The following is a 25,852-nucleotide window of genomic DNA, read 5'->3' on the forward strand; positions in this document are numbered from 1 at the left end:
TATTCAATTTGCTTCAAACTGCCATAGACTCAAGCCATAAGTTCTGAATCGGGTCAATTTAGACACAACAGCAAAGTGTAAAAATAATACAAGCTAACATTGTACTCTGGAGGGCAGTCTTGGAAAAAAATACCAGCTCCTGGAAATGCTGTGATCCGGTCTGATTCAGCCCCTCATGTCGACACAGCATCATTGCAAGGATGCTTCTTGTTTTGGCTGTTGTAAATCTTGGATGTGGTCTGTCTGTCCCAGAGTTATTGTGCCTCTGGATTTAAAATCCTTTTCTTGACAGCTGAAAATAACCAGCAAACCCATGTTGACATCAAAAATGTGGCAGCTTTTAGCACTGGAAGTCTTTTCAGGTGAGAAAAAGTTTTCCCAGTTGCACTGTGCTCTGCTAGACATGTTTTTTCCAGACGCTGTTTTTCTAACCATGTGTTTAAATCAGTGAGAGCTTCCTTGGTATTGACTATTTCCTTTTTGGCATGCAGGCTGTTTACCTAGGCTTATAAATAGAAGTGCTGGAAGGCTCCTGTTTCTGTGAATGTTGGCCACAGGTAGTTTTTTCAAAATGGTGGGACATCCTGATTGAAACAATAGAACAGTAGTTGTAGTTTAGTAATGGATAAAACATAGTGAGAGAGAAAAACGTCCTTCGTAAATGCTTGGAAATGGTCTAGTGGAATATTTTATGTTTAAATCAGGGTGCACTGCACTTGTACTATTTCAGTGAACTTTCAGAGGATGTGCATTTAGATCTCAAAATGCCAGTTTTCTGGCCCAACATCTCCGTAAACTCTCCTGGGAGCCTCAAAGCTGATGCAGCCAGGGCTCACAGCTTCCTGCCTCTCCTGCCATCCTCTGAGCTGACCATTTTGAACTTGGAAATTTCCAGACCCTGAACTCATCACCACACTGGGTCCCAGTGATCTTTGCAATACTGCTATGTGATTTATGTTTGCTGCCCAGTGGCTTGCTGCTTAAAAGCAGCTGCAAAGCCAACTGGATTCTTAGGAATTTCCTAGTTGAGGCTGGTCAGTGGTGGGTAGCAGCATTATAATCTCAGCATTTTTCAAGATTTCCTGTATCCTCAGCCGGTGATCCAGGAATGATCACTTTCTTTGGAAATGCTACACTGCAGCTGGAGAACATTCAGGTTGTAAAAATTTTGGGTTCCAAACCTCTTCCCAGGTTAAGAAAAGTAATTTCTAGCAAAAGGTGTCTGCCTTCTTCTGACATGTCCAGTGTGGCCACGGATGGAAAAAAGATATCAGGCTTTATATGAACCACTGGACTTAAACCAATGCTGTGCTTAGTCTGGAAAGGATATAAGCCTTTAACTTGCACTTCATATCAAGCAGGCCCAAGGCTAATGCAAGAACGTGTGGCAGTGAGAACAAGCAGCATAGGCATTCGGAGCATTTTTGAGCCTGCCAAGTATTGATTGGTAAGGGGAGGGAATGAGTGGAGAAGCATTTCAATTTGGCACCCATATGTGATTCTGATGCTGTCACAGTGAATTAGCAGCACTTTCTTTTCCCTTTAGTCCATCCCAGGCTTTTGTCATTGAAGTATCCCCTTTGCCCATATCAACTTGTTAAAAGACAAAGTGGAAAAAAACCTGAAATGAATTCCCAGAACTTCTGCCCCAAAAAAGCCTGGTTATGTTATGCTAGTATCCTCTGAATGGAGACTCTGAACAGTACTAATGACTGTCACAGCATAAATGTTATTGGGGATTCAAGCTACAATTACTCATTTTGTACAGTCACTTAATCCACTAATAGGGAGAAATGGGACAACAGTTTAAGAAGGCAAGAGAACTGTCAGAGATTATTAAATCTGTTGGGATCATTTGGTTGGATAGTCTGTCTTGACCCAAGTACATGCTTCAGCTAATGCAACAGACTTAATGCCTCTGGTAATTAGAGCAAGAAGAGATGGGTCGTCATTAGCAACTACAAATTCATCTGGAAGGCAGCATCTTCAACAGGGCTTATTTGTTGCCACTGCAGATCATCTGTGAGTCACAAGTGGTACATTGGACTGACTCATTTGTGTGATTTAGTAGAGGCTTTTTAAAACATGCTCACTGTTCCGTATGAATAGTTCTTCTAAATAGTTGCCAAACAGAAAAAGGCACAATACTAGACTTCCCCATGCAGTAAATACTACTGCTCTTATTTACAAGATGTTGGTGATTTTTTTTGTTGTGGTGCAGTTCACAGTTCAGATTACTTTTGATTGTAGGTTTGAAATGTATTTGTCATATCTGTGAAACTGAAGAGTGAAGAAAGGAAAGCCAAGCAAGCATGGAAAGCATCAGTAATTGGCAGCTTCAGAAGATACAAGAGCCAATCTGATACCATTCAAGGCATATATTCACAGAATACTTTTACATGGGTTTCACAGATCCGCAGTCATATTCAGTTCTGGTTATTGCCAACAGCATGAATGGAAATGATATATCACAGATTCAGTGTTTTTGCAGATACTAGGAAATTTCTAAATCCCCTTAGAAGAATACTGATAAGTAAATGAAGATGCAGGTACAAAAGAAATTACCCACAATCTGAACTCCATTACAAGGTACTGTGAAGTGGGAACTGAAATAATACAGATGGGGGGATGTAATATAGCTGAATAATTTCAGATCTTATGCAGACTTGAGAAGACCAAAGTATTGAAATGTGGCTTGAAAATGCTTCAGAGAAGCTGGATAAATCAATGGATGCTCATCAAGCAGCATTTGGGGGAACTGTCTGTGGTCAGCTAGCTATGTAAGTGATGCTGATGATCTCCTGAGGTACACCAAAGAGAGAAGGAAGGTTGCAGTGCTTCAGCAAGAACTGTCTCTGAGAAACATGCTCAGACCCCAATGAGGGCTTAAGGCTCTTTCAATAATGAAGAGAAAATAAAGGGTTCAGAGTTGTCAGAAAGGTAGCCATTTCAGTCTGGATGGGAATCTCCTTAGAAACAAATATACTTGAGAAGTTTAATTTGCCAGATCAACAAAGCTCAAAAGCTCTTGACAGGGCTCATATCCATGATAATTGATGGATTGTGAACTAACTACAGCTGAAGAGACCTTTTCTGGTTTTGTCTTCAGGTGGTTGCCTGGCTTCAGTGGGGTGTTTTGTATCTCTATGAAGCTGTTATGAGCTTTTCACAGAATCACAGAATGGGTAAGGTTGGAAGGGCCCACAGTGGGTTATCTGGTCCAACCTCCTTGCTCAAGCATCATCCTAGATCACATGGCACAGGATTATATCCAGATGGTTCTTGAATTAATCTCCAGTGTGGGGAACTCCACAGCCTCTCTGGTCAGTCTGTTCCAGTACATGGTTGCCTGCACAGTAAAGAAGTTGTTCCTCATATTCAAGTAGAACTTTCTGTGTGTCAGTTTCTAACCATTGTCTCTTGTCCTGTTGCTTGGCACTACCGAGAAGAGCCTGGATCCAGCCTCTTGACACTTCCTTCTTTCCTTCTGTACTTCTCAAAGAGTAAGGAACAAGAAATAGCCTTTTTTCACTCCCTCTTGCTGGTGCACCTGAGGAATTAAGTTACTGTAGGCTCAGAATAAATGTTTTTCTCTGGAGACTGTATTTATCAGCCTTTGGAGCTTCGGTCCTTCTCAGGTTTTCTCTATTTTAGTCTTACTTTTGTGTACAAGCACTATCTTGATAGATGCTTCCTGCTTGACAAGGACCAATCTGTTAAAGGTTTCTCTGTAAGAACACTGCATCAGCTCAGCAAATGTCACTGGAGGAGCCTGGATCATTCCTACTTTGTGTCTACATCCTCTTTTATCTATGCAGATGTTCCTATTTCTGCACTCTCTTTTCTCTGTGCTCTTTCCTTCTGATGCAGGTTTTTCCCACAGTAATATTCCCTCCTCTCACATGGCCATCTGCCTCTACTTTTCTGCTGTGTTCTGTGCTATTTGGTCCTCATGTAACAAATGTGAGTTCTTGTGATGTCTGTTTTCCTAAGTGAGGTCAAGACTTGCTGGTGTCTCCCATAGCACTCTAACTTGTATTTTGCTGGTGATGTAAGGGCCTTTCTTTATCTGTTGTATATTTTCTGTCAGCCAAATGGCACTCTTCCAATCTTGTAAGTAGCATATGTGCTACTTATGGAATGGAAATAATGGATGGATTATAATAATAATAGAGTGGAAATAATGTGTGGATTTCCACAGGCACTCGGTGCAAGTTGTCCATTTCCTATGATCTCGTGCATCCAGTTCTTGCAAATGTTCTTCTCCTTTATTTCTTTCTTTGGATTCATTGAAATCTGAGGAAATTATGAAGCAGCAAATTCTTACAGCTCTGGAGCAAGGAGTTCTCAAAGTTAAGAAAAGGCTGTATTAAATGTTACATTTGATATTAGGTTTCTTGTTGCTTTTTTCTCTCCCAGCTCCCTTTTCACCTCAACAGTAATGATGAGAGTTATTTATTCTTTTCAGACAGAAGGAGCTGGTAGGAACTGTTGCTCAGCTCCTTGGACTTCAGCATAAACTTGAACTTAAATATGCTTGAACTTCAAACAAAAGCACAGTCCTTGTCCAAGACTTTATCACCATCCATCAGTATGAGGAGGGGAAACTGGGGACATCCAGACCCTCTTGGAGAAGTGCTTGCCAACAGAAAAGGGTAATAAGCATAAGGCATGTTATTGTATAAAAGAAAAATTACCAAAACTGCTTTATCTCTCTGCCAGCACCCAAAACTCTGGACAGTTGTCACGAGGAAAGACCTTATAGGTGCAAGAAAGAGAGACCTTTAATCTCTCTCCTTGCTTCAAAATACATGCCTGAGGTTCTGGATATTAAAGTAATTTATGGTATCGGGAGCATTAAGGAAGTTGCCTGCTGTATGCGCACTGGCTGTCTAAGGGGCACGCTTTTAATGGAATCTGACCATTTAAAAGGCTAATTCTCCTCCCTTGCACACTCCACTTGGTCTTAATCCCATCCAACCTGCCCTACGAGTCCTTCCCAACCTATTGTTCCACCCCCCTTCCTTCAGACCATGCCTTTTGTCTGGCTTCCCTAGCAGAGCTCACATACACTGTTAGCCTCTCAGGTGAAAGTTAGCCACTAAGTCTTGAAGTGAGTAAGGTTGTGGTATGGGGAACTAAGAAAATCTTTTTCAGTGCCCAACTCTCATGGAAGGTAAATGCCTACGTGTCTTTGTGAGGGAGTCCTCAAGTCTCTCAGCAAAAAGATGAAGGCAGATGCCTGGCAGGCACAGAGAAAGGTTTGCTTTGTAGGTTCTGGGGAAGCAGGTGTCCTGCAGGTATTGGTGCTCCTTTAATGCACTTAGTATTTGACTGTTAATAAGGAACATCATAAAGGATAACTAGCAAAAACAGTGTCTGTCCTCAGGGAGCACCCATAGCTGCCTTTTGCCAGCTGCTGCAAAAGTAATAAATCAGTCAAGGGATGTCAAAGTTCAGTTTCCAGGGGATAATAATGATTTTAGTCAAATGTGGAGTGTGCTTTTCTTAGTAAGGGACCCTTAGCAGCATGGGATCACATCTCTATACTCTGTCACTCCCTTGCATGTGCCGATGTACCCTTCTTTCTAAAAGCCACCAAGCTGCACTGGATCAATAAGGCCTGATCAATTGTTTTTCCCTCTCAACTGTCCATATGGGGTTGTTAGCTGAGCTGCTGGCAGAAAACGAGAGGCAGCTTTCTGTCTATTTACTGTAAAGAAGGCGAAGCAAACTACAGGAGGGGACAGGCTGCACGATATTTACTGTCAATACAGCCGGAGAGAAAGGAGATATAAGGAGAGGGGAACAGGGGCTGCAAACTGCAGCCTCAGTGAATGATCTGAATGTAAAAATACCCATGCAGTTTCAGATGAAAAGTGGGTGAATTGAAGTCAACAAGGGATAACTGAGAGCAATTAAGAAATTGTTTAGTTAAGGGCTAGTGAGACAGGGACGTACTAAGTAGCACGCATAGTAATAATGCTGTGCATGAGTATATGGAATCTGCACTGCAATCTGAAAAGCACTTACAGATCTGCCCTGAGACAGAGCAGTAGCTGGGATATTTTTGTGTGTCCCTACATGCAAAACCCACCATTTAAAAGTAATAAGATAAATAATAATAATTGAACTTAGAAAATAATATTTGGAGCTACTTTTCCAAAGCAGCTGGAAGTCACCATTGTAATTCAGACCAGGAAAAAAAAATAAAAATAGGCATACTTCCTTGCTTCTCTCTCCTCTTCTTCATCCACAGAGGAATAAGGTGACCTGAGATTCACAGGGCAAGAAGTCTCTGAGCACTCCATCTGAGTGTTTCTCTACTTCCAGAGGCAGGCGAACGAATGAAGAGTGAATTCACACTTTAAAGAGCAGCAAAGACCATCTTGCCATGAAACCATTCACAGATGAAGATGTAGAAAACTACATCCAGAGCAAGGTAAGGCTTTATCTGTCCAGATTTTCTGTCTCCCACACTAGGTGTTGATTCTGAAGGGTGCCAAACTTGACAGTTACTTGCTTGCCTGCTGTCTTCATTTCTGAGACAAGACTGGGTGAAGTTTCATGAGAACTGTATTTTTAATGAGATTTCTAGGTTCCCGTTGCAGTATGTTATCAGGGATCTCAGCTGGTAGCCTAATTTTTCAAGGTTCTTGTCCTCTTCTTCAAATGTCCTTAATTTTTGCTCCTGGTCTGGAATTCCAGATGTGAGACTAGCTGTAATTGCTAGCATTTAAATCTAAGGAAAGGTCCTTGCCTCTCTTCCTTTCTTGTGGTCTTGGTTTGACAGAAGCAAGACCAAAACCACCCCAGGCATTGCCTGTATGAAAGATTCATGTAGGAACTAGAGAGACAGACAACTATTTGTTAGAATTCACTCATCAGTCTGTCACCTCAGCTAAGGATACTTTCCTATATACCATGATAAAAATAACATGTCTCATTAGCACATGCAGATTGGAACCACATTTTCTATTTTATGAGATACTCCAGCACTCAGTTTTTCCCCCCATTATGAAATAAAGTAAAACAGAATAAAATCATCTGCAAAACAATACTGTTTAATAAAAGTAGCTCTAAGTGAGCCATAACAATTTTTAAAGCTGACATATTTCATCGCAGTACTTAGCTAGATCCTGTTTTATAGTCTGCTTTCTCAACAAAATGCAAGATACCAAGATGAAAAATAATTTCAAAATGGGAAAATGTATGATTTTACACTCTGTAAAAGATTACATATTCTAGTACAATGAAGGGGCTGATAAGAAATGTTTGTTTTCTCTATGGAAATGTTTTGGTGACAAGTAGATATATTTCTGTGAGAACTTTTCATTTTTCAGCCATGCAGTGTTGTGCACAGGAAAATCATTCCATCAGAATCTGTTCAGTGAGCTATTATAGCGAACACTTCTCTGAAGATTTAAAAAGCAGAGCTACAAAGGAGGGAACTGAGGGAAGCCATGCACAGGAAGATGCTCATATGACAGCTATAAGTACAGGGAACAGAAGCAGAGTGTAGTTAAGTGAAGCTCATAGTTGCCAATATTTGAGGTTCTACTGAAAGTCTGTTTTCTAGCAGCCCTCCAGCTCTGATGGATTCCTAGTTTCTGTCTCCTGTCCATTGGCTGCCTAACCTTCAGGCAGTCCCAGTTCAGCTTGTCAAATGCTGCCTGTTTTTGAAAATAGGTCAACCACCTGGTGCAATGAATCTCTATAATAGCAGAGATTTCTTCCTTAAGCCACTCAGCAAAAGAAAAACTCAAGAGCATCTGGAGAGGATGTGACTGGGTAAATGAGAGAAAACCCAAATGTTCTTAACAGTTCCTAATAAATCCCAGTCTTGCTTCTCTCCTCCTTAATAAGTCCTTAATTGACCTTGTTGTTCTAGTTTTGTGCATTTGTTTTGGCATGATTCCCCCAGTTAAGACCTGGTAAGGGGAATGCCAATAGGTGGTAGAAACAGAGATCTTATGCTATCTCTTCTCTCAGCATGTCTGTGCTGGTGCTAAAGGCATCTGAGATAAATGCCTTGGCTCTTCAGAAGCTGCATTCACTCACACATGTTCTGTCTTCTGATTTTTATGGCCTCTCTTCTGTAGGAAGGTTATATTTTCCAATAGCATGATTAGGGAGCTAATTATGGTTAGGAACAGTGAGCACCCTCTGTCACATGTCTCTTGTTCTTTTATCCCTGTCCCAGTGATGAGGAGCACACGCAGAAAGAGGTGTTTAGTTGTGCCTTCCTCAATAGGGTTTTTGAGAGTCTATACTCTTGTAAAGAGTTCATGACAACTGCTATAGCCTAGCCAGTAGGTGACGAAGGCATAAATAAATGCGGCCAGGCTGGGTTGGATGGATTCTCCCAGGATACTGGAGGTGGCAGAAGGTGTTTCTAGCAGGTGCCCCTTAGAACATAGCATGAGCAATGCATACAGAGGCACTCCAGGTCTCCATTTGAGCTGACCCATGGAGAGATTGTACACTTTCAGTATTTTTCAATAGAAAAAGTCTGCTTTTTTGTCTAAAAGCTCTTAGAGGTGGACAATTTTCTCTACCACTCACCATTCACTAGTTGGAGAAACCATCAGGTATCATGTTGAGCAAGACAAGCTTACTGGATTGTCCTAAGTTGTTCTGGATGAACAAAAGTAAGGTGGAGAAAATAGCTATAGCTACAGATGGAGAAGTGCCATGAATGAAAGCTGAGATGAGGAAGTGAAAATTAATATGGGCTAAAATTTTTCAGTATAAATTAAGAAAAAAAAGGTACATATAACCTAGCTAAAACTGGTCTTATAGAACAAGGATGAATTGGAATGAGGAGGAGGGTGAATCACTAGGGAAATTAAAGGATATTATATAAACATAAGGGACTATATGGTGTTAACATAGCAAAGAAACAGTGTGTCAAGGGTAGATGAGGACCCAGTGAAGGGAATATGATACTGCTATCCGATCTATTTCCCAGTTCCAAAAGCTATTCAGGCTTAGTAAAAATACTGTTAACTTCGGCTATGGGGGGAAGGTATTCAAATTCTGCTCACCCTCAAGTTCAGTGTTAGTCAATTGCTATTCATTGGTTAATTGATCTTATGCAAGCACTAGTCCATTTTAGTCCATTGAATGGTCCCTTATTTTGAAAAAGTGAATCTATTTGTTCCTTTTGAAGGCCTGGGGACACATTTCAACACACTTGAGTGTTTTTGTCTGATAGTTCAGCATTTGACATAAAGATGTCCTAAAGGACTTTAAATGAAGTGCTTGTCAACAGTATTTTCTAAGAGGGGAAAGAGTGTTGTTTAGGTGCTGAAGATGCTGAGAAAGCAGGACATAGGATTTTAAGAATAGTCACAGACTGGTTTGGGTTGGAAGTGCCAATTCCCTGCTGTGGACAATGACATCTTTTACCACACCAGTTGGCTCAAATTGTCATCCAGCCTGGCTTTGAGCGCTTCCAGGGATGGGGCATCCACAGCTTCTCTGGGCAGCCTGTTCCAGTGCCTCACCACCCTCACAGTAAAGAATTTTTTCCTTTTGCTTTTGCTTCCTTTTGGTCTTAGATAATAACAAAAGACTGTAGCAATTATGTTTGACTGTGGCAATTATGCTTAATGATTCACTTAAGCCAAGCTGTTAATGATCTAACACTCCTGTTTCATACCTGCAAACAACCCAGTTGAGGTTTTAGTTCTTGCTCCAGGGCAGGCAGGTTAATTCTGTAGTCTTTAAAACGTCCCATCTGTTTCTGGTTTTTTTTCTTTCCTGCAAACAATAAGATTTAGTAGAATATGGTGAGGAAAAAGAAAAATCAAGAAGAAAGCAAAAGTTACAATCAAATGAGATAAAGCATAGGATGCAAAAAAGGACAGTAAACAGTCTTAATATCTCACTCTGTGTAGGTAATTCTGGGTGAATAAGTAATGATGAAGATGTTCGTGAATTTCATTAACAGAATCTCCTCACTTTGGTAAATGTGTAAGGATATTTGGGAAATATTAAATATCCTTTACTAACATGGTTTCCCTCATGTTTCTCCTGTTGAATCTCCTTGTTCAGATTGTGACCATCCCCTTGTGCTCCATTCATCTTTAGTCATGTATGAAGGCGAAGGTTCATCTTGATATTTTTCTGAGTTGTTCATTCCTCACCTCAGTCCTTTCAAGACTCAAACTTTCCACTGAAATAATTTTCAGTAAATAATTATGCTACTCCAGCTTGAATTGAAGAACTATCCATTGAGTCACACAAACACCTAGTTCCCAATGGGACCAGCTTTGGAAAGATGCTTGTTCACCATCTAGGAGTAGACTCTCATCTGTACTTCAGCTATGAAGAGAGTATGGATACTTCCAATGTATAATGTAGGCATCTAAATGATGCTGCATACACCTGACACCTGACTAATGCACAGAGTATCTGTAACTCTTGGAGTGTTCTCAGCTCTTAGAACGAAACATATCCGGGCTCCAAGAATGGCTAGTATATGCATGGGAATAATTGGCTATTCTGCATCAAATGGATAAAGAATGAGACTGTAGCTGGTTGATAACAAATTTATCCATGTAATGAACCCTTTTCCTTCTATCTAATGGTATTGGCATGGAAATATCAATTAACGGTTGGTAGTCTTGAATATTTGCCCTGTGATGTTTACCAGCTCTGTCTTATGGTAAGTCATTTGCAACACACAGGAAACAGTAAGGTTTTTTTCCCCAGTGCAGCACAGACACAAATGTTTCAGGATGCTTTAAGCTAGTTGACTGTTCCCCACTGCAGACAAATACTGGAATTACCTGTAACATGAAGTGTCTTTCCTGGAACTGACAGGTGGAACGGCGACATCACCTGGTTTCCAAAGCAGTGGAGGAGGTGCAGAAAATCATCCAGCAGCTGACCACAGAAATCAGCCATAAGGCCGCGCGATTCCAGGCTATCTCCAACTCTGGCATTCACAATGAGAACATTAAGGTATGAACAAGAGCCCTGATATATTCTCTGGCAGCCTGCAGGCAATCAGTAAATGATTTCTCCATTGTGTAAATCTTTGTATGGGCAGGTACCTCACCCAAAACACCACAGACAATGTGCTGACACTTCACTGTGGGAGTTCTAGTGGCTGGGTTATAGAGGCTTACTCTCGTGGACATCTTAAAATTAGAGGAGTATCAGAGCGGAATGGGTAAATCAGGCAGAGTCTCTTTTTAGAGCTGCTGTGTTTACAAAGAGCATCTATTGCTAGAGCTGTCAGCCTGCAGCAGAAGGCAAAGTTCTTTGGGAGATAGAAAGAAAAACTTGTACAGCAGTAACATAAGAAAAAATCCTCATGCGTTCATGAGCTATGACTCATATTTTTCACAGGTGGAAAACCTGTCAACTCACTAAAAAAAAAGAAAGGAAAATCAAAATCTTCTGCTATGAGCATTAGAAAGCTCCTTCAGAAAAATGGGGGGGGGTTGTCATTGATTGGAATTTCTTTTTAACTTGGAAGAAATATGCTTATTAGTGAGAGAAATTAAATGCCTTCCCATTTTAGACCTTCAAATATGAAAATAATAATGTGACAGATAAAGACTGGTTGTTTTGGTTATTTCCTGTGGCTATGTAATACAAGAGTAACTAAGAAAGATAAGATAAAAGATATAAGAAACAATCACAGCAATGGCAACTTCTGATGAAAATTATCTTTTTCATCTGAATTAGTTTACATACTCTAGCTGTGTCAACCTTATACTAAAATGCAGCCAGTTACAGATGAAAACACAGCAAACATGTAAAAGCATTTTGCAGCTCTCTAGGATTGAAAGGGAAGAAGTCTGTGTGTACCAAGCTGCTGGAAGGTTATGGAGGTGGAGGCAAAATATAATCACCCAGTCGGCAATATGGCTATTGTCCTGGGAACAAAGACATTCAGATTTATAGCTTTTCTGGAATTTTGTGTATCCCAGGGCACGTGGCCTTGTCAATAGGTATGACCACAGTGACGTAAAACCACATCCTGGTCCACATGTTCCTTAGTGCCAGAGTCTGCCAGCCACCTCTTGTGCTGGAACAAACCTGCTTAGCTAATGAGGTCTGACAGGACCAGGGTCAGGGAAAAATTGTTGTTCTGGTAAACAAAGCAGAACAAAACTACCAAGGCAATCTATTCTGAGCAGTAATTTGGAGTTACAGTAGGCTGATCTGAACAATTTCTGCTTGGAAGAAATCCTCAAAATATATTTTCTTATAAAGTGGCAGATTTGTTATTCATACTTAACTGAACCCAGTGTTATAAATCTGTGGAAGTAACACTAGGAGGGCCTGACTAACTTTTGTCCTGTATATATAGGGCAATGAAGAATGGGTTGATGAGAAATTATTTTGGCTTGGGCTGTCTGCTTTCAAAAATTGGAAACCTTGATATTCTTGCTGACATAATTCAACCTAGAGGAGACTTGTGTCAAGGGAAAGTCAATGTATTCATTATTCTGTGTTTAAATTTGTAACATTTTTTTTTCTGTCAGTTAAATTTGAAGAACTTTTCAGAACTTTCAGCTTCTGGTTGCAGTGACTTTTCTGAACTTTCAGCTTCTGGTTAAAAGGAATCAATTTAACATGGTGAGAGGTCTGGATTTGTTGAGAAGCCACAAACTTCCTTCTAAATATGCACGGCTAAGAGGAGAATATATAAGAAAAGTCTTTAGATATTCAGTGTTTCTCTGTAACCCACACAACAAAAAGTCTTTAATAAACAACTTGAATTAAAATTCACGTGGACAAACCCACATTATTTTAAGTATTTGTTTTAGTTGTGGCCCACCATTTTTGCAGCTGTCAACGGTGCAGGGCTGGTGCAAAAGCTGTGGAGGCTTCAGTAAGGTGTAATGAACGGGTTAGGGTCCAGACTAATCACTCGTGCAGCACTGCCCAATGGCATTGCCAAATGTTTAACTCTGTAATCACAGTGGGGGCAGGGGAGAGGAGATTTTCCTTTAAAAAACAGGCTCCAAGGAAGCTTGCAGCTATGCTCTGTGAATGAATGACCTGGCACATGCTTTCTCTCTGTTCTTCTTGTGTACTTCTTGTTTTCCTTTCTGCTTCTCTCAGGATCAGCCAGCTTTACTGGCCAAGTGGTCAGCTATGCTTCGGAGGAAGCGCCCATTCCACCCATCTATCCAGGTACAAAGCCTTCCTGCCACCTGGTGCCTGACAGTCCATGTGCCTGCTTCCTCCTCACAGACCCTCTTCTCCGGACAACTTCACCCCCCTAACTGGTCCTCCCATGACTATTTCATCCTCTCCACAAGAGACTTCCCTTGTTTTTTTTTCTCAAAGCATAATTATTTTCTTTCTAACCTAAAGCTTTTGCCTCCCTGGAACGTCCTGGCCAGGACTGCAAGAATGAGGTTGTATTTAGTTTGCCCAGCAAACTTCAGACAGGTTTTTAATGCAGCACAATTGGCTATAATTTACACACCCCAGAATCTGAGGCTCTTGATCAAGCTTGTGACTTGCTGGGGTCCATGGTCTGCATATAGCGCATAAGACCATCGTGTGACAGAGCATAGGTGTGGGACTGGGATTTGTTTAGGCCAAGAGGACACCAGCTGCCCAGCTTTACAGTGCCATCCCCAGCCTTTTGTCTTCTGTTGTTTCCTGGTAAGCCCTAGGTGGAGGACCCTGTGACTTGCATTTGCAGGCACTCACATAACACCTTCAGCTCTTCACTTTACAATCTGTTGGGTGCCAGTGTGTACAACACAGCATCCTGGTATGGGAAGGAATGGGGGTTTATCTGCAAATGTGGCTGAGGCAGTGAGATAAGCAGTAACTGCATGGCAGCCATTGTATTTTTTCCTTATGGAGCCTCACACTCTGCTTCTGAGCTGCTCACAGGATTACTCAACCCCACCAAACCTGACATGTACAGGTCAGCTTGATCTGAAATGTCATCTTTCCCATATCCTCCTGCCTTTATGGTTTATATTTGACAAAAGAGCAGCTTTCTGGTGTTTCCTGTGCCATTCCCGTGCTTCTTGCTGGCCATCTTTTGTACTTCAAATCTCTTGCCAGAGAGCAGAGAAGACCAGCTGCTCCCTATGGGGGAGGGAGGTGGGAGGTGAGCATAACAAGGCAGCTTCTGCCTTGTGGTGCTCGAGTGAGGCAGACCTAGGGAGGGCAGCTGGGTCAACCAAGAGTCTGGGTCATCAGGTAAGTCTGCTGATAAGGCAGGTCATCAGGTAAGTCTGCTGAAGTCAAGCCAGGAGCGCTCACCGGGGTCAGGATCAGCTCCAACAATGTTAACCAGGGTCAGATGCAGTCTACTGATTGCCAGGCAAGCCCAGAGTGGCCAGGTAAGTCTGAGGCCAGGCTGGGAAGGAAGTCTGCAGATAAGACAACAAAGTCTATGGCCAGCACAGGCATAGCTGTCACACAGTTGGAGAACAGCATTCCTATGATACAGCCCAGGGCTCAGCTGAAATGGGGGTCCCAGACCCATGGGCAGATGCTGTGGGTAGAAGTCCCGGAAAGGCTGTTTAGAGCCATTAAAGCCTGTTAGTGCCCTCAGGGCCCTGGCACCTCTGTGGTAATATTTTAAATCAGTTGAGCTACCAGGAAGGCTACCAGAGTGTTTTGAGTTATTACAGGAGAGTGACAAGCGTGTTTCATTCACCTTGGGTGTACCCACCTCACAGCAACAGCTGTCACTTCACATTCTGCTTGTGCAGCAGTTTTACTTTATTTATGCCAATGTAAGTTAGGCTTGGTAGCAAGTGGACTTCAAGGGCTCCTGAGCCAATACAGTAAAATCTGAAGAAGTTTGAATACCCTTTCTGGAACCACAACTGCCAGATGCTTCCAAACTAGCATTTTGAGATTTCTGGCTACGCCCTGGGCCAATATGAAGTTTCAAGGTATTTGTGTCATCTTATTCTTTCTTTGCAAATATTGGCTCAGCACTGGTTTTATTGGAAAATGGTCATTCCCAAAATGAGGCAAATTAGATGGCTTGAAAACAAGCCAATTGAGGGTTCCTTTCCCATTGGTTGCTGCCTCCATCCTTACATCCTGTTTTTATCCTATGCTCAGCAGGAGATGCAGTTCCATACAGTAGAACTGGCCAAGACCTGAGCTTATCTCTGCAAATGCCACTGCCTCTATAGGCTCAGGCATATCACTTGCCTTATGTCTCTGTCTTTTTAAAGGACAGTCATAGAGTGAAACACTTGTAAAATTAATGGCCCGTAGTCTTATTTTACTAATGTCTGTAGTGGACTTTGACAGAGATCAGAAAGGTGCACATTTTGCCATAGTTATTTTTAATATTGAACTCTCAAGTAACAATTCTGAGGAAATAAATTGCACTATTTTTTTCCCTTTGCTGTATCTCAAAACATACTCTGATGCTTTCCTGCTCCTTGGAAGCTGCCTGTTATTATATCTCATGCAATTGCAGACTAGAAATAACACAAAAAGGGGGAAACCATCTTGTGGCAAATCAGTCAGTGAGCTCTTGCATTCTAAGGGCCGTGGCTGTCACATCAGACTCCTTCTAAGACAATTTCCTTTTAATCTGTGTACCAACAAAGTAACTCTCAGAGACAAGTACGGAACAGGTCCTGGCTATGTTCAATTGATCCCATGATACCTTGGCTTTTCCTTTTCTCCAAAGCCCCCAGTTTTACCTATTACTTCCTTAACCCCCTTTTCCTTACTTCAAGCTCATGGATCTGCCCTTGTCTCCTCTCTCAATTTCTCTGAACTCTCCCAGGTCTTAGCACCCAGCCAGTTCCTCATCACAGTCCCTCTGCGTGGCCTGACTGGGTACAGGGAATGCCAGGTACGGCACTGGCGTTATTACACCGTAAATGGAGCCAAGCTCCTCTCCTCCGTGCGGGACCCTGAGGAATTGCATCAATGGCTAGAGGTGGAGCAGTTCTCAAAAAGCCTTCAGCAGTGGCATGAAGAGGATGTGAACATCGAAGGTGATCTGGTTCCAGCCAAAGTCCTTATCGTCTTCCGGGAGCTGGTGGAGAAGTCGATTATCTCCTGTAACCTCTCCAGTGAGTTTAGTGGGGACAGGTATAAGGGAAACCATCACGCACACGAAGTGTTTGTTTGGCTCATGTGATCAGAAGCCAAGAAATAGCAAACCCCTCCAAAATCAGGAAGCCTTTAGGTGATGCATGTAGACCTGCATTGAAGATAGAATTAAGTAATTCTCGGGCTCTTCATACCCAAGGTGTTACTGCTTTCTTAGGAATTTGAGTAGGGTCTCCAGAAACATCACCCTCACAGTTCAACCAAGAGGCAGCCCAGATTTTTAGAACATTTAGGAATTTGTTGGGGAAAAAAAGTCTTTTTCTACTGCAGCACCTGCAATATATTTATACTATCAAGGAAGGTAGTATAGGAAAATTTGATACAGGGAGGGTGCATAAGTCTGAGAAGAATGTGTTTGAAGATACTTACAAGCAGATAGTTTTCTGGGAAAACCTTAGCTGCCCATAGCTTTCCAGCATGGACTGCTGGGAACTAAGTAGGACTTCTACTTTAGGCAAAGTGTGTTAGACAAGTGCTCCTTTCCCCAGTGTCCAGGCTACTCCAGTCCTGTTCTGGAAGTGGACTCAGGAAGTTTACTTTCAGTAGTGGAGCTGCAACCTCTGTGAGCAATCCAAAGTGCCTGTTTATTTCCTGTGACTGTTTATACTGAAAGTGCTGTTCACTGACATAACGTGGTCAATGGCACAGAGAACATGCCTTGACAACTGCAACATCTGTATCAAGATGCTGCTGAACAGAGATCCTTGGATTTAATTCTTAGTATCCTAGAGGCATGTTATAGAATTTAGCTACTGACAGTTTGGCTTGGTCCAAGCTACATAGTCTATGTCCATCTTTTCACATTAAGATACTGGGACATGATTAAATCCAGACTGTGGTGCCTCTTTTCATGGCGTGTTTCCAGGATGACTCCTTACTCATCAGGAACCTAATAGGGATCTTCTGTATTTCAGAGCAACAGGAGCCATATCCACTATCTGCTTGCACTCTGAATTGTGAGAAAACATGCTAAAGGCAAGCTCAACTAGATAATGGCATTTTTTCAAGAAATATTTGTTATCATAGAAATGGAAGGGTGGATGGGAATGAAATTTCACCATCAAGGCTCATGGAAAAGACCAGCGGGAATGGGCTTGTCTCTGAAGCTTTACTTATGTGAAAGTTATTGTATTGAAGTGAAAACCTGCCACTGTGTCTAGCAGCAGTACATCAACTTGTTGTGACAGGAGAATTACTTCAAGGAACCCAAAGCATGATGTTTGGGCTGACGATTGTGCTGCTTTTTTTGTAAGGCCCACTGGGAGGAATGAGCTAAGATGAACTCAGGAGAAGCAATTACCATTTTTGTTTGTTTCTGTGAAGAATGAATTTCCTTCATCACATAGTACGGCTAAAGTAACAGAAAAATTTCCCTGGTTTCGTTGCTTTCCTGGTTTTTAATTCTTTGAGCATCAGCAAAGCCAGTTTTTGAGGTGTCTCACTTTTCATTGGTGGAAAACTAGGTATCACAATTGGAATGCTTTTGGAAATGCCGTGAACATATTTACATGCTGACACAGTGGTTGCTTTAACACTTTTCAGCTGCCGGGTATCCTTGCTGAGAGCTTGGGAGCAGTATAGTTCCTGGTTTTGTTCCAGGCTTGCCTCAGCAGGAAAGTAACATGCAAATTTTACTGAGGGTTATGAAGTTCTGGTTGGGATGGACTCTACTATTTGCAAGTAGCACTTTCTGGAGGAGATGCTAAACTGGGGGTAGGCAGATATTTCCTCTGTAAGGGCAGAAAAGGTTGCCCTCCCAAATGTTCATCACTGTCCCTTCAAGTCTGGTACATGGGCTCCTTGTGGAATAGCTCTTTAGCCCATGCCAATCAAAATGAAGCACTAACACACTACTATTTAAACTGCTTTTGTTAATCTGCTCGGTCTTCTACTGCAGTGGTTTGGGAGCAGAGCTGAAGGGACAGTGATCCTACCAAAGTGACTGGGAAAGCTGGGGACAGCAACTTCTTCCATGAACACAACTGAACCAACAGGAAACAATCTCAAAGTCCATTAGTTGCAGCTTTCTTTCCTTTCTGCACTCTTAGAGCATGTTGTTCTTGGAGATGAGCCACTCTTCTTTCACACTGAAGAAACTTCCTTCCTCCAAATCACCTCAGAAGTAGCTCTTTTTGACACTCTGCACTCCCTGTGATCTATCAGTTAGCCTTTTTTGCATGACTGCTCTGCACAACAGCCCATAAATTCTGTGCAAGTGCATCTCCAGAAACAAAACTTACAGATACTCCACGAAACATTCTGAATGACTGGCAATGGTAAGTGTGATATGGCAAGGGTTTGATCTCAGGTTCTCTAAAGGAATAAGAACATCTTTAGATATGAAGCGTTCATCTGGTCCTCTCTAAATGGCAGTGATCTCCTTGTACTGTACCATTAGAAATGTTAGGTTGCACCAGTCATCTAGCTGTATTTTTAAGACCCTGATCCTAGGATTTAAGAGGACCCACAAAGGAAAACAAAAGCATGGTAATTGAGTGTAAAATTGAGAACTTAGTTGGTCTTTCATCTTCTTCCTGTTCTTGTTCGCCAGGATAGATTTAGATAGATTTAAGTTTTTCTTAGATTCTGCTTATGGCACTGAAGAGGAAGTGTTAAGACAGACCAATAGAACTGCAAGGTCTACAAGCCTCTTGGTTGGCTTGTAGAAAAGGACCTTTTCATTTGTATTATCTTCTCTTGTTGTTCCTTCACAGGTAAAGTGACAGTGCTGGAGAGCTTCAGCTCAGTGGTCCGGGTGGCTGTGGAGACATCAGAATCCCAGGTTGAGGTGGAGCTGGTCCCTGCTGTGGAGATTCCAACTTGCTGGCCTGAGAAGGCCCGGTGGCCTCGTTGCCTCAAGCGTTGGCCTTCTCAGGAAAAAGTGCGGTGCGTCAAGGTAAACAGTGTATAAAGAACTGTTAACTCTGTGCTGGAATTTACCTCTCAGGTGTCTGACAGTCATTTCCCAAAGGAAGAACTGCATGGTGATGGCAGGCAACAGCAGGGCTGGAAGATGTATTCTCTATTTCAGAATATTCTGTCATTTTATTTGGATTTTTATCCCCTTACAGTGGTGAATTCTATAGAAGAAAACCTGAGTTAGCTATTTATTGCATGAGTCTCTTGCACACAGCTCTGCCATTGCTGACATGCATCATTTTTGCTGTTCTGCTCTGCCTCGTATGAGCCTTCAGCAACTGCAAGCCTTGGAATTTTCCCTCCAGTCTAATCCCACCTTTCCCTACAACAGTCATGGCTGGATTCTGGCACTCCGGCTCAGCCCCAGTTGCCATGTTTCTGCAGGTCCCATTCTGCCTTCCAGGCCTGCTCCACACTCATGCACAACCTGCTGTTCCACAGCAAAGTGCCTGCAGAGCTGCACCTCTGCTTTAGTGGCACTGCTGGTACTGTACCTCATGGCTCTACAGCAGGATGTCTCGGGAGTAACTGATAGCAGCACACAAGGAGACAATACAAAATGCATGTTTATTCGACTAAGAATTAGGGTGGGAGCACGCCTCATTTGCTGCCTCTGCTAACCCTGTTTAGAATATGCTTTGAGAGATGTCGCACATCCTTTTTGTAACATCTCTGCATTGCTCAGAGAAGTTTGCCTCTGATCTGCTGTCACACTTCCCCTTTTGTTCACAGTCACTGGGTTTTGACCTTTTGGCCCGCTCCAATTATCACTGGCAGCTGTGCTTCTCCCGTGCTGAGCACATACTCATGGAAGGACTTGATGAAGATGGTGGTTGTCGCATGAAGTGCTTCAGGGTCATGAGGCAGATGAAGGAAGATGTCTGGTGTGCTGGAAATAAGCCTGTCATCACAGCTTATCACCTTCAGGTAGGCATCATTGCGATACCAACATACAGTTGCAGTAGCTGTTGCAGTGCCTTCCATCCAGTAATGTCAAAATATTGTGTAAATCGCTGTAGCACCTGTGTGACTTCTGAGGTAGCTGTCAAAACTGCAGTACCTTTTCATTGCTTTACAGTGGCAAGAAGTTCAGGAAATATATGTTTTCCAAACTTCAACGGGAAACTAAAGCCTGTAAGAACATTAGGATTGCAGCAAAATAAATAATGTTAGAGTTGAGGCCCCTGCTCTGTTTTGACTTCACATAGGCATTGTACTGTTGTCTGTAATTGCATACTTACCTCCTGCTTCTTGACTATCTCAGCCATCTATATCCATCTATCTGTGGATGTGCACCAACAAAACTGTCTTAGGTGAGCATTATTAATGAATTAGGTGCAAACTGCAGTTCTGGTGGTATTTCACCTGGGGTAGGAAGGGAAGAAAGAAAGGGGTGGTAGCATCCTCCCTGCACCTACTTCAGGGTTCAAGATGGCTTCAAACAAGATTTGTGAAGAAAAGACGGAAGACACTGCTACAACTGTGTCCCCACATCTGACAGCTACAGATACTGATGGGCCACGGGCAGCACCAGACTGTAGAGCAATCCTGTTCTCTGGATCTCCATCCTCCTGGAGTTGCCAGGGAGTGGCTGTACTTTTCACACCTTGAAGCCTCAAGCTACTGGCTTTCCACAGTACTTACTGATATTTTGGTGTCCAAAACCAGATGCAATGCCAAGATTTCTCCTAAAGAAAAAGGTTGTAACCACCAAATGCTGTTATACGCAGGGCACTACTCCAAGTCAAGATGGAGTCAAAAAAGAGATGACGAGGCTGATTATAGCTTAGCAGAATGTAAAACTCCTCAGTGCCTGTACGAACAACCTCCTGGAAAAACTGTCATAGATAGGAGAAAGTGGAAAACCATTTAATCATCAGCAACATTTTTTTTCTCTGGCTGATGAAGCAGATGTGCAGGAAGTGCTGTTGCACAGACTCATGATCAAAATAAAAAGCTATTTAGAAGCTCTTCAGCTCTTTACTGTTACTGTACTTGAGGCTTTTACTGCAAGAGAGGATTGGTTTACAATTTTTCAAAATTACTTACATTAAACAGAAAAAAAGAAAAGAAAAAATAAAGTAAAACGAGAGAAACAGTCACTGGATAAACCAGCAGTTGAGCAGAAGGCTTGGTGTGAGGTTTCTTCCCATTCTCAGGTTTCCCCCAACAGAGGTATCCAACAACTAGGATTAAACAAGATTCTATATGAGAAAGACCCTCTATGACAGAGGAAATCCTTCCCCCAGAAACTTAGAAAGGCTTAGAGGACCAAGTAAGAGCACTCATTATGTTTACTTCCATAGGAATGAAGTTCAAGATGTGGTAGTTCAAAAAGACCTAGGTACCTTTTGAAAACCAGCTCTATGCTGCTGGTAGACAGCTGGCAATGAGGGACAGTTCCATAAATGCTGGGGATAAATCACCTGTTTGGCACCTGACTGGAAAAGCAGCACTGTTTCCCTTGTTTCCATAAACTTCATTGCAACTGCTGCCCATGGGTCTTGCTGAAGTAGATTTAGTGTGACAGAAGGTAACTGGTCTGCAAGTCTTCGATGAGTAGCTCTCACGGAGTTATAGCTTGAATTCCTCGCTGTATCTTTCTTCCCTGGTTACATTAAAAAAAGGCTTTGTGGTTATTGCAGCTGTGAACAAAGAAATGGTTCACATTTGAAAAGCTGTCTGGGAAGAAATTTGTCAGCAATACAACTATAGATGAAATTCTACTTCTGTAGAAACAGAAGAGTTAAATACTGTAGTTCAACCACTTCTCACAGTATGTGTAGTTCTCTTTTTGGGTTGCTGAATTTGCAAAATAAAATTGGGATTCAGAGGACAGTTAAGGGACTTAGCAGAATTATTGAATCCAGGATAGGTGACTTAGTACTTTAAAAAGTGATTTCAGGTTGACCAAGGCAGTCAGTATGGCTTTTTCAGTACAGTAGTGTAAGTACCTCAAGAAAATTCTTCTCAGTCATAGGAAAGTCTGAAAAAATGCAACATGGGCAGTGTAAAAATAATACTCTAAGAACAATAATCACAGACATTTTGTTATTTTAACTACATATTTCTCAAATGTAAAATTGCGTAAAATAAACTTGGGGGAATAGAACATAAGACATGCTGTAAGTATCACATGTCAGAAAAAAAGAGGTAGCACTTGACCAGAAAGCAAGCGTTGCACCTGCAAGAGCTGCTTGGAATGTCAGTCTGTTTAGGATGCAGATCTGTGTGCATCTTCAGCACAAATACAGCTGAAGCTAACAAATAATTATGTTAATCTCATTATGCTTTCCTCCGTCCTTGCACCTACTGGCTTCTACACTTGCATAATTGGCCATTTTCTACAGCCTAAAATGCCTGGCATTTCTACAGAGGCTCCTGCTGGAGGATGGTAAATAGGCTAAGATTATTTTAGCAAGATCATTTTCCATGGGCTCCTGGCTCAGTCAGTGGGGCTCCTCTGGGGAGAGATCCTAACCAGGCATGTCAGAGTTGCTCTGCCTGGTCCCCAAAAGAGGCTTTAACTGTGATCCCCTCTGTTGCAGAAATGTTAACACAGGGAGATAGCAGCACGAGTCTCTCTGATTTCCAAGGCTGTCAGCCATTTACCAGCACTAAAACTGCCTTAGTAAGCTGTGTGAGCCCTCGACAGAACCTCTAACACATCTTCTCTCCCATCTGCTTCTTGCAGACAGTGCTATTCTGGACGTGTGAAAAATACCCACGCACCAAGGATTGGCGCTGCTTCCCTGAAGCCTTTCTGAGGCTGGTACAGAAGCTGCACAAGTGTGTAAGCCAGCACTTCCTCAAGCATTACTTTCTCAAGAACACCAATCTGCTCAAATATGCCAACACCAGTGACCTGGACCTGGTGGCCAGCAAGCTTGCAGTCTTCTTGGAGAACCCAGTCTTCTACCTGGACTGAGGCAGGCAAAGGTCTCCTCACCCCAACCCTGAGCCAATCCCCCACCTCCTCTCCCCACCTGCAGTTGTTCTTCATGTCCTTCCAGTAGATGTTGCAGCTGGCTTTGTAAGACAGTTGGCACATGCAGCATGAAAGAGAAGTGTCAAGCTGGCAGCAGTGGGCGGTGAAAACTGATGGAAGGTATCGCTTGATGCCCAGCTGATCTAATTTGCTTTCAACTGTGACAGCCTGCCTGGAAGCTACAGCCAGTGAAACCCAACTTTGTGTCAGTCAGAACAGGCAACTGCCTTGTTCTCTGACTCTAGTCTTGTGGCACTTAAGCAGAAAAGCAGTGCAAAGGAGTCTCGCTCTGCTGCCTATCGCCTCTGTAATTTAGCACATGTATTATTGCTGCAATCGCCTTCCTCACAAGGACAGTGGTTTAATTGCCTGCTTGCCTCACAGGCCAGCACTGCAGAAGAACACAGGAACATTTCTGAGGTGTTCCAAAGCTGGAAGCTTTCTCAGAGGCACTTTGAAGTCTCCATCTCCAATTTAATGGGACCCTGCTCCAGTAAGAAGACAACCATGCTGCTAGTGTTGAATAGCTCAACAAAAGCAAGAGGAGGAACAGTGGGTTTTGCCTCCTCTTCGTTTTTCTCTCCTGCACTTATATTTTTCTTCCAATTGCTTCAAATATGTTTTCTTCTTGTTTGCCTTTGCCAGTTGTGTTAGTGCCATACAACCAGGGGGCTTTGCCAGAGCAGATTTCACTCCCATTCCTGGTTCCATCCAGCAGGCTGGAGGAGGAGCAAGTCTTTCCCTAGTTTTTAGCACCCATGTATTTTTTGGGTGCCGTACAGAAGAAGAATATTTTTCAAAGGCTGTTAGCTCCAATTCCCCCCACCACCCTCAATGCTTTTAATATTATGAATGTTTAGAAAGAAAATCAATTTACATGTTTCAAAAGAACAGAGTTGTAGAATGAGTGTAAAGAATGCTGGTTTTAATGTTATTAAATCAGTGAAACTAAACCAAAGTTGGCTTTTTTTCTTTTTTTTTTCTTGTTACACCTGTTCAGGAAAGTATGTCAGTCTCTCCTTTGCCAAGGCGGGTGGCAGAGAGAGGATTTGCTGCTCGAGGAGCATCCGTGGCGCAGCGTCTCCCCCTTGTGCCAGATTGTGGTGTGACCACGCGTCTTCAGCGCCGCCTCTGCGCTCTGGCTTGGTCCCTGCTGCCGCCACTTCTGAGGGACAGGAACGTCCTGGAATGCGTCCAGAGCGTAACAAACCTGGTGGAAGGGCTGGCAGGCATGTCCTGTGAGGAGCGGGCTGAGAACTTTGGGCTTGTCAAGTTTAGAGAGATGGAGGCTGAGGGGTGACCTCATGGCCCTCTCCAGCTCCCTTGGGAGGGGGAGAGGAAGGTGCTGATCCCTTCTCCCTGGAATCCAGCAGTAGGAACGTGGAAATGGCTCAAAGCTTTCTAGAGGGGTGGTCGACGCCCCAAGCATGTTTGAGAGGCATTTGGACAAAATGCTTTAAGTCAGCCTGGAAGGGCAGTTGGACTGGGTGATTGTTATAGGTCCCTTCCAACTGATATACTCGGTTCTGTTCTAATCTATTCTATTCTAGCCTTTCCTTCACTAAGCATAGGAGGAGGCTTTCTTCTACAGTTCTTTAGCAGAGTAGATATGGGTCAGGCAGGATCCCAGCTATGTGGTCATTCTTGTACTGGTCTCTTGCATCAGATCCTACCATGTGCAGACCTGATCCTAGCATGTAAACCAGAACTCTCCTTGCTCAGAACCAGGGAATACTCTCCAAGTCACCTTTCCACATGGGTAACCACATTGTGTGGAACTGTTTTGAACAGTTAACTTCTCTTGCGAAACCTCTGTTCTCCAGGCTCCTTTCTAAATGGGACGCAAGTGTCAGTTTCGTGATGACACCTCCTGTTAAACTGTGGCTTTCCTGTTTCCTGAGCTGTTTTGGTAAAGAGCAAGGAGATGCCAATCTGCCGAGCAGAGTCAGGCAGCTGTGGCAATGAAGTAATGTCTCCTGTTTCGTCTTGGTTTTGTCTTGTGGTTGAAGGGCTGGCTTCTGAAGTTAGAGGAGGACAAAAGTGGTTTGAAAGGACAGTGAAAAATGTTCGGAGTTATTAATCCCAAGTTTGATATTTTACTGCTCTGATGTAAGAACCTTTTGGGATTTAGTTCTGGCTCTTAAATTTATCTCCCTTTGTAGCTGGGTGAAAAAAAATGTTTCAGTGGTGATATCTTAACTTGGATGCAGCTGCGTATCAGAGTCCTCAGTTGCTGTGGTTCACAGTCTGCTATGAAGCAAAATCATGGGCATGCACCGTGTGCTGCAGAGCCATGACGTGGGACATTCCGCTGCTCTGCCAGAGTGGCAGCCTCTTACAGCCAGGAATGAATCAGCAAAGCCAGCAAGTAAGCACAGAATGATGGACCCCTGCTCTGAGCCAAGTCTGATCATTTTTTTGCTCTATTTTCTTGTTGGTACACAGGCAAGTGCATCATCTAGCATATGCTGCTGCAGAAAATATCTTTGTCACCATATAAAACTAAAGATCTGCCCTGGAAGGTACATTGCTACTGACCACAAAGACACAGGAACAATCCCTCAGCTTTTCTCCAGAACAGCAAGACACAACACAGCTGGCCACTAGCAAAGGGTGAGGGAAAAGAGTTCTTTGAAGTTCTTTGCAAAAGTAACTAGTGTATCCATTGAAGTAGAAGAATACAAGAAATAATTCCATCTCAGACATAGCTTCGAGGTATACTACATGCTATCTTATATCATCTAGTGCAGGTCTGGTTGGGTCTGTGTGGGGATTTTGTGAGGCAGTTTTCTGTGGTTGTGGGAGAGTTGTGCAGGAGGTCTGATAAAAAACCAAACAAACAAAAAAACAAAAAAACCA

The 25,852-nt window shown here is 42.7% G+C and overlaps 1 protein-coding gene across 5 annotated transcripts in view; it reads left to right on the top strand.

The window, feature by feature from the left end:
- SLC22A15 (solute carrier family 22 member 15) overlaps window positions 1–23,938 on the top strand; it is a 68,126-nt gene extending 44,188 nt beyond the window's left edge. Inside the window, exons 2-8 of one of the 5 annotated variants that reach the window (XM_027681223.1) lie at window positions 6,334–6,442; window positions 10,831–10,971; window positions 13,090–13,161; window positions 15,755–16,046; window positions 18,801–18,982; window positions 19,738–19,932; window positions 22,700–23,938. In XM_027681223.1, the coding sequence (XP_027537024.1) occupies window positions 6,395–6,442; window positions 10,831–10,971; window positions 13,090–13,161; window positions 15,755–16,046; window positions 18,801–18,982; window positions 19,738–19,932; window positions 22,700–22,933 (1,164 nt within the window). In that variant the 5' untranslated portion in view covers window positions 6,334–6,394 and the 3' untranslated portion in view covers window positions 22,934–23,938. Of the gene's footprint in view, window positions 1–6,259; window positions 6,443–10,830; window positions 10,972–13,089; window positions 13,162–15,754; window positions 16,047–18,800; window positions 18,983–19,737; window positions 19,933–22,699 lie in introns of those variants that run through there. The other 4 variants (XM_027681222.1, XM_027681224.1, XM_027681220.1 and 1 more) reach the window with 4 other exon arrangements.
- The last annotated feature ends 1,914 nt before the right edge of the window (window positions 23,939–25,852 follow it).

Source organism: Neopelma chrysocephalum, unplaced genomic scaffold, assembly GCF_003984885.1.
Source record: "Neopelma chrysocephalum unplaced genomic scaffold, ASM398488v2 Primary Assembly neopelma1_60, whole genome shotgun sequence".
NCBI classification, from domain to species: domain Eukaryota; kingdom Metazoa; phylum Chordata; class Aves; order Passeriformes; family Pipridae; genus Neopelma; species Neopelma chrysocephalum.